The sequence below is a fragment of the Carcharhinus amblyrhynchos genome, chromosome 9 (assembly GCF_965287045.1).
Source record: "Carcharhinus amblyrhynchos chromosome 9, sCarAmb.v2.hapA, whole genome shotgun sequence".
Taxonomy (NCBI): Eukaryota; Metazoa; Chordata; class Chondrichthyes; order Carcharhiniformes; family Carcharhinidae; genus Carcharhinus; species Carcharhinus amblyrhynchos.
The window spans coordinates 48,909,067-48,921,918 of NC_137332.1; the positions used below are offsets into that span (position 1 = coordinate 48,909,067).

Below are 12,852 nucleotides of genomic sequence, written 5' to 3' on the forward strand. Positions count from 1 at the left end.
AATGTATTTACTCACTTGTTATATTAGTCAGCAATGCCAGGAAGTTTGTCATTCATGGTATTTTCTCATTCATGTAAAGATTAATCATATTTCTGTGTACTATATCTTGCTTACATATTTACATAAAACTTCTGCTTAATGATCCCACACAGTTGAACACCAGTTCAATTTGCTCATTTCGTTTTCCTTTCAGCAGGCCAATTTGAATATATTTAATACTTTGTGGAATAGACCCCTGGGACAGGTGGCTTTTCCAGTGCTGGTAGATCAGGGATAAGTTAGTGAAAAAATCAGTACAGCACCAAAACTGTGCTCTGTCATATGCACTTCCTCTCCCATCCCCCCTTTCCCCCCCACCTTTTCCCAACACTACATATTCATATTGGACTCCAACTCATCCAACTGCTAATTCTTTACACATGAGGTTTTTTTTATTCATTCATGGGACATGGGCATCACTGACTGGCCAGCGTTTATTGCCCATCCTCAGTTGCCCAATGGCAGTTGAGGGTCAACATTGCTGTGGCTCTGGAGTCACATGTAGACCAGACCAGGTAAGGATGGTAGATTTCCTTCCGTAAAGGACATTAGTGAACCAGGTAGGTTTTTCCTGACAATCAACAATCATTTCATGGTCATCAATAGATTCTTAATTCCAGGTATTTTATATTGAATTCAAATTCCACCAGCTGCCTTGGTGGGATTCGAACCAATACATTAGCTGAGTTTCTGGATTAATAGTCTAGCAATTATGCCATTAGATCATCAGCTCCCACAGGCAAATAGGCAGACAGTGTTAGCAAGCTATTTAACTTTAAGGTATCATCACAAATCAATACAGATGACATGAAATGACTCATCTTCACTCATCCATGGCTAAAATGCTTGCATACTTCCCACTGTGCCATCCATAGACTATTAAGGTTCTCCCTCCCCTATCCTATCAAGAAGATCATTTAAATGTTGGTCACTTTTTTCATGAAGTGTTTTTTCCAATATCTGTCCTAATCATTCCTCTCACCTGTCATTACCTGTTTCCCCTTTGTTCCAGCATCCATGTATATCATGAATTACTGCCAATCTTTTCTATGGTTTGTATCTTTCATTGTCATCCCTCTTAGTCATTTCCTTTCAGGGCTAAGGAATCCTAGTTTCTTCAACCTTTCTTGTAAATTGATCATTTGACATGGAAATCAACTTCATGGATTCTCTCTACACCACCTCCATCAAAAACAACCCAAGATATACTTATAACACCCTTTTCTCTTGTTGACCTTGCTGTTATCTACATTGAATTTCATCTGCCACTATTTTCCCATTTCCCTACTTTATTCAACTACTTTTTTAGTGTTAGCGTCCAAGACCAGAACCCTAAGTCACATTAGGATGCCAGACTAGACCCCAACAATTTTTCTATTTTGTCACCAATGTGAGGATAGGATGTTTCATTCCAGGAGTAATTCCACTGTCAAAGTAGGGATTTTTTAAATAATAAAACAAATTTTATTTAATAAATCAGTTTAACTCCTACAAATGAAGCAACTTAATTATTCACATTTGAACAATACTTAAAAAAATGGAAACATCTTTGATTTCTAACTGTTTCAGTTCCAAATAAGCAATATTCCTCCTATAGACTGAAATATCAATTTAAATAGGGTTAACAACCATAGCTATACTTGCTAGAATGAGAGTAGACAGTCTTGAAGCTTTCAGAGAGAGATAGAGTTCCAGAAACCTGAAAAATCTTCTAACTTCAACTAGGCCTCAGCTGCAAACTGAACTGCTTTCTGCAAAAGCTTTTTCTCTCTGCTACGGACTCAAGAATGCACATAAACCACATCACCACCACATGACCCTGTCAATCACTTGAACCAGAAATCCCAGGCAACTTAAATAAATGGAAGTTCATTAATTCTACTTAACATTATCACTTGCAAGATTAAAATGAGGAGTTATCCTGCTCTCCTAGCATCTGAGTTGAATTCCCTCCTAACATATTGACTGCCTGTAGCATAAAGCTGAATTCTTAAACATTCCCCTTAAATACAACTATATATACATATATAGCCATATCAATTTCACTACTATCATCACAATAGGTCATAAGAACAGAAACACTTCTGTTATTTAATGAATCTTCAATCCATGTTAACATCATAGCCAATCCCATGAGCCCTAATTTTGTGCAATATTGTCTTATCTGACATCTTACGGCATGCTTCTGAAAATCCAGATACATTACTTCCACTAACATACCTTAACCACCCATTAGTTACACCCCAGAAAACTCTAATAAATTCATCAAATATTATTTCCCTTTCATTAATCCATGTTGATTTTGCCAAATCATATTATGATTTTTCAAGTGTTTTGTTATCACATCATCAATAATAGATTCTAACATTTTCCACACTACTATTTCAGGCAACTGGCCTGAAAGTTATCTGTTTTCTTTCCTTTCTTGATTAGTGCCACCTTCCAATTCACGTGGTCTGTTCTAGTATCTGGTATTCTAACATCACAAATAATGTATTCACCATCTCTCTAGCAACCTTTGTTTAAAACCCTAGGATGCAGGCCAACAAGTCCAGGGGCTCTGTTGACTTTAAGTTCCTTTAATTTCCCTAGTACTATTTCTTGCTAATAATCATATCCTCATTTTTACAAAGCCATTCATTTGCAATTATTTCTGGAATGTTTTTATTAACCGTGATGATGAATATAAAGTATTTTTACAGCATTTGCCATTTCCTTGTTCCTGTTATATCTTCTGGTTGTTTTGACCATTTTGATAACTTATTAACATCTTTTGACTTGGCAAGTTTGTATTGGGTTTCGGTATTTAAATCATTAATGTTAATTAGCAACAATATGGGTTCCAGCATCAAACCCTATGACACTCCTTTAGAAACACAGAAAATAGAAGCAGGAGAAAGCTATTTGGCCCTCTGTGCCTGCTCCACCATTCATTATAGTCATGGCTGATATCAAATTCAATATCCCGATCCCATCTTACCCCCATATCCCTTAATCCATTTAGCCGCAAGAGCTATATCTAATTTCTTCTTGAAATTACATAACATTTTGGCCTCAACTACTTTCTGTGGTAGTGAATTCCACACATTCATCACTCTCTGGATGAAGAAATTACTCCTCACCTCAGTCCTAAAAGGTTTACCCCTTATCCTCAAATTATGATCCCTAGTTCTGGACTTCCCCACTGTTGGGAATATTCTTTCTGAATCTACCCTGTCTAATCCTATTAGAATTTAATAATAAGTTCTATGAGACCCTTCTCATTCTTCTAAATTCCAGTGGATATAATCCTAACCGACTTAGTCTCTCTTCATATGACAGACCTGCCATCCAGCATCAACCTGCTAAACCTTCACTGTACTCCCCCTATAGCAAGGACATCCTTTCTCAGAAAAGGATATCAAAACTGTATGCAGTACTTCAGGTGTGGCCTTACCAATGCCCTATACAATTGCAGTAAAACATCCCAATTCCTATACTCACATCCCCTCGCTGCGAAGGCCAACATATCATTTGCCTTCTTTACTGCCTGCTGTACCTGCGCGCAGACTTTCAATAATGTACGAGGACACCAAAGTCTCAGCGAGTATCCATCTCTCTTAATTTACACCCATGCAAATAATAATCTGCCTTCCGATTATTGCTACCGAAGTGGATCACCTCACATTTATCCACATAATACTGCATTGACCATCGATATCTCCACTCACGCAGCATGTCCAAATCACACTGAGTAATCTCCGCATCCTCCTCACAGCTCACTCTCCAACTTTGTATCATCTGCAAACCTGGAGAATAATACATTTAGTTCCCTCTTCCCAATTATTAATATATAATGTGAACAGTTGGGGTCATAGCCCACATCCCTGTGATACTCCATTTGTCACTGCCTATCAATCAGAAAAAGACTCTTTGCTTTCTACCTGCGAACCAGCTTTCTATCCATCTCAAGACACTTTCCACAATCCCATGCATTTTAACTTTACATTGTAGTCTGCTCTGTGAAATCTTGTTGAAAGCCTTTTGAAAGTCTAAATAAACCACTCCTACTGGCTTTCCTTGGTCAACTCTACTAATTACATCCTCAAAGAAATCCAACAGGTTCGTCAAGCGTGATTTCCCTTTTGTAAATCTATGCTGACTTTTGTCTGATTATACCATTGCTTTCCAAATGCTGAGCTATGAAATCCTTGACTATGGACTCCAGCAACTTCCCCAGTACTGATGTTAGACTCACTGGTCTATGGTTCCCTGTATTGTCTCTACCTCCTTTTTGAATAGCAGCTTACAATAGCTACCCTCCAACCTGTAGGACCGAGGTACAGTGGTTAGCATGATGCCACAGTGATTAGCACTGCTGCCTCATAGATCCAGGGACCTGCATTTGATTCCTGGCTTGGGTAATTGTCTGTATGGAGTTTGTACATTCTCCCTATGTCTGCATGGGTTTCCTCTTGGTGCTCTGGTTTCCTCCCACAGTCCAAAAATGTGTGGGGTCCAGTTGATTGGCCATGCTAAATTGCTTCTTAGTGTCGGGGGATTAGTAGGGTAAATATGTGGTGTAATAGGGATAGGGCCGGGTGGGATTGTTGTCGGTGCAGGCTTGATGGGCTGAATGTCTACCTTCTGCACTGTAGCTATTCTATTCTTGTCCAGAGTCCAAAGAATTTTGGAAAATGGCCATCAATTGAGCTACTATTTCTAAGGCCACTTCCTTAAGTATTTTGAGATGAAGATTATCAGGTCTTGGAGATTTATCCACCTTCGATCCCATCAATTTCCCCAAAACCATTTCTCTACTAATGCTGATTTCCTTCAGCTCCTTACTAAAATTTGTTTCTCTCAGCACTTCTGGTATATTATTCATCTCAGAAAACAAAAGGAAAATGCAAATTTAGTTCCTCGGCCATTTCTTTGTTTCCCATTATGAATGCTCACGTTTCTGACTGTAAGGGGACTACATTTATTTTTGTCAATCTTTTTCTCTTTACATATCTATAGAAACTTTTACAGTTAGTTTTTATGTTCCCTTCTTGTTTACTTTCATACTCTATTTTTCTCTTCTTTATCAATCCCTTGGTCCTCCTTTGCTGAATTTTAAACTACTCCCAACCCTCAGGTCTATTGCTTTTTCTTGCCAAGTAGTATGCTTCGTTTCTGAATTGAATACTATCTCTAACCTCCCTTCTAAGCCATGATTTGGGTAGTTCCCTTTTGACTCTTGCGCCAAATAGAAATAAACAACTTTTGGAGTTCACCAAAATCCCTGTTGCCACCACAATATTGTTTACAGACTGTATTTTGTATAAATGCTTCTACCATTCATATACTAATACCTTTACTTCATTTTGTGTCTTTGGTACTATTGCTTGTAATGTTTTTTGTCAGTCAGTGAATTCTTGCTGGTTTCTTGGCTATCACTCATTCTTACATCAGTATCATGTGGAATCAAATCAACTCTTTTCCCCCTCACTATCACATTTAATATTTTGTGATGGCTGCCTCTGTGATTCTCTCTAGTCTTTGTGCTTCTTACTCAAAGTGCAAACCATATTTCCTAAACCACTCTCCTTTATCCCACAAATAGTCTGAAGAAAGCATCATTATTTTACATAAATTGGCCAGCCATTTGAATACATGATTTCCTGTTGTTGAAACAATTTCCTTGAACAAACACTGGAACTATGTCCAAAAACATTATTTTGCATTTCATTTTGGTAAAGAATTGTCATTAAAAAGAACAGCAGAACTTATATTTTGCTCTGGTAATGCAGACGGATTTGGGGGGGTGGTACAGATTCACAGAGCACTAAAGATATATAAGGCAGTTTCAAAAGAATTCTGATGTTTACCTTGGGACAAGGATTATAAAAATTAAGAGGTAATGATGAGCAGATCTAACATCTTGATGAGACATGAACTGAATTACTGCTTGTGGTACTAAGGTCCATTCTATAGGAAGGATTGTTTAAACATAGTTTGTCTAGCCTGCTGCCTGATATGAGGAAATACATGTACAAACAAACACTTCAAAAATACTTTTTTTTTCATTAGGACAAAGCAAAATCCAGGTCAATATAAGTGTTTAAAATGATAAAAGATTGGGACAAGATAGATAGAAGCACACTGTTTCAAATAGTAGTAAAGTGCATTGGGACATTTTGGGTGGCCCGGTGGCACAGTGGTTAGCACTGCTGCCTCACAGCATCAGGGACCCAGGTTCGATTCCTGGCTTGGGTCACTGTCTGTGTGCAGATTGCACGTTCTCGCCGTGTCTGTGTGGGTTTCCTCTGGGTGCTCCGGTTTCCTCCTACAGTCCAAAAAACATGCTGGTTAGCTGCACTGACCATCGGTTTCTGGATTACTGCTTCAGCACAATACAACTATGCCACTGACTATCCTCGAATTGAAACTATTGCCAAGAAATTCAAATTATGCCTGAAATAGGCATAAAATTGGCATTGTATCAGTTCATGCCAGGCTAAGGCCCAAGTCAAATTCAGGCTTGGACGTCATTTAAATGCTGCCAATTGGGAATTGCCGTCTGCAGCTCGTTTTATCAGGGAGGGTGGGATGGTCTGTCTCAGGGTAGACACCAGTCGGCAGATAATTCCTGGGAGAGAAGGGGGCAGCCCAGGGTTGGGTTTTTTATACATGCTGGAGGGAAACCGAGTATCTGGTTGTTTGGCGGGGGGGTGGCGGCGTGCAGAAAAAGCGATTGTTTGACGTGGACCCATTAAAACGCAAGCTGAAAATTTGCTGGGCCATTTTCTTTGATGAGACTCCAGGCGCCCCTCAGGATTTCTGGTCAGGCTGCTGAACAGTCCAACAGTATAGCAAGCAGCGCCTCTGAGTGTACTTCAACTTCGCTTTCGGAATGCTACAACTGGTGTAGCACTTTATCCTGAAGCTCTGAAAGGTGCCGGAGCCAGTATGTTCTCTGAAGTAGTTCAATGTTGCTTGGAGGCAGCAGAACGTAGAGAGGTTTTTCACCGTTGCAAAACCGGGCATTAAGTTTCTCTCCCATATCAACGTTCAACAACAGCTGGAGCGGCTGGAAGAGAAAAGGCTGGAAGGTGTTTGGGAACAAGGGAATTGTGAGTGTGGTTGGGCTGAAGGGTCTTGTTGTATCTTCTGTATCTTTCCACGTAACCATCATTAAACGTTCTTTTTTCAGCCCCATGAATGGACTGTTCCACATTGACAAAAAAATGAATGAAAAACGGGGTTGGTATTTTCGAAAATCGATATGAATGTTCACCTTTTCCTGCCGCAGTTGGCTGAGAAATTCCGAATGTAGAGAGTGAGAAATGGATAAAATCTCTGAAAAGACTTGTCTTAATCTCCCTTAAATGAAAGAACGGTTGGAGCTTTCGCCTTATTTCGAGCGCATTCGCTTCTCCCCTGTAAGGAATGGACTTTCCCTGACCCTGTTTTCTATATGGCAAATAGTGTACGTAGGAATTCCTATTTACATTTTAAAAAATCTCCATGAAACATGCGTGAGGTATGTACAAGCAGAAAGGAAATAAGATGTTTCACATTGGGAGGCTTTGCTTGTCATGAAGTGATGTATCGGTGTTTTTGTTCGATGTCTTAATCACCAAACGATTGTAAATTCTCTCTAATTCTACCGCCTCAGTTCATGTACATTACTCGTCAAGTAACAATCATTGCCAGCTCGCCTGGCTCTGGGAGAACCTGACTTGCTGGAGGTAGGTAAACAGAGCTAGTGAGTGGATTTCCCTTCTGCCTCCGTTGTCTTTTTTTTAAATGTAAAAGTAATGTTATTTGTGGCTCTAATTCTGTTCCATTTACAGGGCTTATTTCAGCTACTGCTTCGGGGAGGCTGTCTGTCTGCTGATGTACAATGGATGGCTTATATTTATTCAGAACCTTGCGATATATGTATTTTATTTATATATGAGCAGTTTTGTCAGTGCACCCATCTAGTTAGAAATCCCGGGCTTCGATTTGAAAAAAAAGCCCCTTCCAAAACCAAGGCAACCTGTTTATAGAATAATTGCACCGAGCAGAATTCTTTACATCAATTGCTATGTGTGCAGAATGCAATCATTAGCTGTCAATCTGAAAAGACCAAAATAACCGGGGAGGGGGAGGTAGAGGAAAGGAAGGTGGTGGGAGGCGAGAGACAAGGGATGTCAGTGATGTGGAGGCTCATTCGGAGTTGAGTGTAAGAGATGTGGGAGGAAGGGAGGGAATCGACCCCAGAACAGCATCATGCAACTGACGTCAGGCTGAGATCTTTCCCAGTTGTTTTCTTGCCCCACCTCCCCAACACATTGTCATTTTTTCCCACTCATATCCAGGGATATCCTTCCCCGGGCGAGCCTTGATGCCCCGATTTGAGGAATAAGAGGATTGACTGGGATTGCTAATCCTGAAGTTGGGGAAGTATTCTGTGTGCCCGCCTTTCTGGAAGGTGCGTATTCCCGCTCTGACTCCGGTAACCTGGACATTCCTCCTGTTCACCATACGTGACTATCAGCAGCCCCTTTATAACAGCAACATTTGATGCTGTATTCACCCGACTCCCAGCTATGCATGTCCGCCAGCAAGGCACCACAGGATTGCTGTAAGAAACAATGTTTCTAATTCGGGGGCTTTATGACCAATTGGAACATCCCAACTGTTGCACAATTGGCATCGGTGAACTCGGCAGAGCTTGACTGATTGCGGGAAACCATGCCGTATGTATGTGGAACGAATTTTAAACTCCCCAGCCTCCTAAATTGACACTTCAATTTATCGTGTGAAATGATCTCAGTGGAGTCTGAAGGAAGTTGCTGTTTTTTTTACTCTAGTAGACGTGGTGATTGGAATGTATTAGGGGTTTGCAGTAGGGACTGGAAATGGAAAATTACATTTCCTTTGCAATGGATTCTGATGTTTTTAGCCAGCATTTTGGAATCAACTTCTGCGATTTTATCAGCTGAAGTTAGAGTTACTGGTTTATGGTGAATATGATGAATTCATTCTTTATCTCAGATTCATAGGATTTTCATCTTGGCAACAACTATCATTTGTCTTCTTGGTCGATTTGCATTTGTTATCTGGAAGTGGTTGAATTCTGAAGAAATGTTTGTTGTACTCTTAGGATTAGGTAACCTCTTTTCCCTCTTCTGCTATGACTTGCCAATTTTGTGAGTGTTTAACTGTTTACATGCTGTGACTGCAAAAGACACACATAGATCGGTTTTCATGAGTTTTTAAAAAGGGGTTAGTTTTTATTGTATCTGACCCAGTCTGGATAAAATAATAGAAGTGTTCTGCCATTCTCTCACACACACACACTCTCACATAGATTACAGAATGGGATGATAGAGGAAGTAGTTTAGACTCCAGTAAACTTGAAGAATTGAAGGGCTAGATGGCTTGTAATGGATGATGATTCGGCCAGTTTCAGGCTGCAGTTGGTGATCCTGCTGCTTTTACTCAGTGGTCCTGTTACTTTTGGTGTTGAGGTGGTTTAAAGATGTAGATGAGTAATCTATCCATCTTTTGGAGACACGTGCTGGCTCAAATTGTTTTTAAAATCTCTGTCAGGCAGGGTTCAAACTTTGCAAATTGCAGAGAGAGATGTGGGGGAGAGGGAAGGAACCCACTCAGGGTCTTGTTCCTTCAGTGTCTCAGATGCTTGTCCTGTTCAGAGAATCATAGGGGTGAATTTTACTGTCCCATCCATCACAGGAATCGGGACTGGGCGAGGGGCAGGTCATAAAAAGGTTCGTTGACCTCAGGTGAGATTTTATGGTTTTGGGATGAGTGAGGCTGTAAAATGCTGCCCATAGCATTTTACAACACAGAAAGTGGCTCTTCAGCCCATCTTGTCTGCACAGGCCATCAAGCACTGATCGATTCTAATCCCATTTTCCTGCAGAGAAAACAGGAACTTAAATTCATAAAGGGTTGGCTTGTCACGTGGCCTTCTTTCTTCAATTACCTTGTGGCCTGAATATGGTTGGGGCTGGTGCATTCCAGTTATCCTGGCTGGAAATTCCTCTGTCAGCCTGAGTTCCATTATCCAAGTGATTATAATAGTCTAATGGTTTACCTCCACTAAGTTCAATATCCAGGTAATTGCTTTGCCAATGGGATAGAAAATGGCTACCATTCACCCTTTCAAGATTCCTGGTGATTTCCAGACAGGTGTTTCCATTTCAATAGTTCTGGAATGTTGAGGGTATAGTCATGCAAATGTGCAGCCATGTTAGACTGAAATGTGGGTTTAGCATTTTTTTTAAGAGAATCAATTAGGGGCTTACAAATTTCAAAAATAATTTTTTGATGTAAAACGTGATTTCACAAGAGTATATTTTTTGATTACATGGTACATACCAGGGAATGTACTGATACAGTGGTGTGGTTATTGCTTAGTGATCTGAGGCAATTTGTTCTTGTTTTATAGAGATCAGTTCGGTTGGGGATGAGGATACCATGTCACAGTGCTAGGATCGTTGTCCTTCTGTCAGTGAATTAATTGTTGCACTAGTGAGGATTAAATTGAACTCTTGCCTCTTGTGCATTCCCGACTCATTCACCCTGCCAGTAGCAGCCATGCACACACGGCGCTAGACAATATTGATCTTTCCTCTGACTTCTTAATATCTTCCTCTCTCTTACCTATGATGCTGCTAATCAATTGTTTAGTTTACTGTCCTAATATTTCCTTTACCCAATACCTGATTACACCCAGCAGAGTTTTAAATGAACTGAAGTTAATGGAAAGTAAAAGATGGGAGATGCTGAGGAGAGTATTGGAACATCTGGAATTAGCAAAAAGTATTGGGGGGGGGGTTTCACCTGCAGATGTGCTGAAGTAGGATTGGAGATGGGCAGTATTATGGAGGTGGAAAGAAGTAGAAAGGATATGACACTAATTACCTGTTTGTTTGTTTTTTACAGCTCCACAACATATTTGGGAATGTAAGGGGCTAAAATTACAACGGAAACCATTCTTAGCCAAAAAGGATTTTGTTGATTCAAGCAGCTGCACATAATCCTCGGAAATGCCAGAGCAAAGCAATGATTATAGGGTAGTTGTGTTTGGAGCTGCAGGAGTTGGGAAAAGTTCCTTAGTCTTGCGCTTTGTCAGAGGAACTTTCAGAGAAACATACATTCCAACAGTCGAAGATACATACAGGCAAGTAATAAGCTGTGATAAAAATATCTGTACACTTCAAATCACAGACACCACAGGGAGTCATCAGTTTCCTGCAATGCAAAGGCTGTCCATTTCCAAAGGGCATGCTTTCATTCTGGTATACTCTGTGACCAGCAAACAATCCATGGAGGAACTTCAGCCCATCTATGAGCAGATCTGTCAAATCAAAGGGAACATTCAGAACATCCCCATCATGTTAGTGGGAAATAAGAGGGATGAGACTCAGAGGGAAGTGGAGGCCACTGAAGGAGAAGCTCTGGCCACAAAGTGGATGTGTTCTTTTATGGAGACCTCTGCCAAACTCAACTACAATGTGCAGGAACTTTTCCAAGAGTTGCTTAATTTGGAAAAGAGGAGACCAGTGAGCCTGCAGGTGGATGGAAAGAAATCCAAACAACAGAAGAGAAAAGATAAACTGAAAGGAAAATGTTCCCTAATGTGAAATGCAACCTATTTAAATCATATCTACGGCATGGTGCAGCCAGGCATGGATTTCATAGACTTCCTGTACAAAGGGGGCCATTTTTCCACAGAATGACTCATTTCCAAACAATCCATAAGACAGGCAAAACAAGTCTTAAATCAGTTGTTCTCTTAATGAATAAAAATTAAAATGTAAAATCCCATCACTGGATGGATTGCATTATCAGCTTAGGTTGTTGGTTGGAAAATACATGCTTTTTGCATTTTCATATTGAAATCATAATTTCCATGTGTACAAGATTAATGAAACAAACATATTAAAATTGTATCTGCATGAATAATGGCTGGAGAATTCTTAACTTTATAAAGAAAATATTTTACATTCAAGTAAACCAATGAAAATACATTTGATTGTTGACATTTATTTCTCCTTCCAATTTTCTTCCTTCAAGATAGTGACTTGGCCTGGGGTACATGCCACAGCATTGATGTCCTCTCCTGCCTGGATTAACTGACCATGCTTCATGCATCAGTTAACAATGAGTTTCGCATTGTTTCACATTCTGCTCCTGCTTCTACCAATTCCATATACCTGCATATTTCAACAGGGAAAGCTGGGGAATGACCACAACTGAGAACTTGGCCAATTGTTTGCCAATTTAATTCAGAGGCAGGGAGACAGTTTTAAAATTATGTTCTCAGCCGCCAAACTCACCCACCCCCACTTCTCTCATAATGTCCACACACATGGGACAAACATGTTGAACAGACAGTTCCAGGATCCTATTCTGAACTGGACAGTAGTGACCTGAAAACAACTCTTTTTCATTTCTGATCTCTGTGGAGAGACCCGGCTTCAGTTCAACACTTCCCCACAGCTGAAATTGGAGAATGCATAATTGAACCTTTACCCAACCATTTGAATTGTACTGATGCTCCAGAATTGATTTAAATTCCAAAAATTCCAGGCTATGTGCAAAAAAAAACACAACATATACAACAGCCCTCCAGTATCTCGCCGGCGTGTTTATGTTTGAGTGCTATCAAAGTATTTGACAACGGAGATTTCACCTTTTCCTTATCTAATGCCTAAGTACATTAGGTAATGATTAGATGCAAAAAATATTCATGTGTTTTTCCTCACTTACTTAAGAACACTGAATCCAATTGTAGTACCTTTACTGATACCTTGATCTGGATCAACC

At 40.0% G+C, this 12,852-nt stretch overlaps 1 protein-coding gene across 5 annotated transcripts; it reads left to right on the forward strand.

The window, feature by feature from the left end:
* Window positions 1–7,207: 7,207 nt before the first annotated feature.
* LOC145348369 (GTP-binding protein Di-Ras2-like) lies at window positions 7,208–12,067 on the forward strand. Of its 5 annotated transcripts, XM_080196576.1 has the most exons (3): window positions 7,568–7,754; window positions 8,370–8,482; window positions 10,966–12,067. In XM_080196576.1, exon 3 carries the CDS (start codon window positions 11,070–11,072, stop codon window positions 11,664–11,666), a length of 597 nt encoding a protein of 198 aa, XP_080052702.1. In that variant the 5' UTR covers window positions 7,568–7,754; window positions 8,370–8,482; window positions 10,966–11,069; the 3' UTR covers window positions 11,667–12,067. The 5 variants fall into 5 exon arrangements, with proteins under 5 accessions (XP_080052706.1, XP_080052704.1, XP_080052702.1 ...); XM_080196580.1 differs by lacking the exons at window positions 7,568–7,754; window positions 8,370–8,482 and adding an exon at window positions 7,208–7,546; XM_080196578.1 differs by lacking the exon at window positions 8,370–8,482 and having other exon boundaries at window positions 7,567–7,754.
* Window positions 12,068–12,852: the final 785 nt, after the last annotated feature.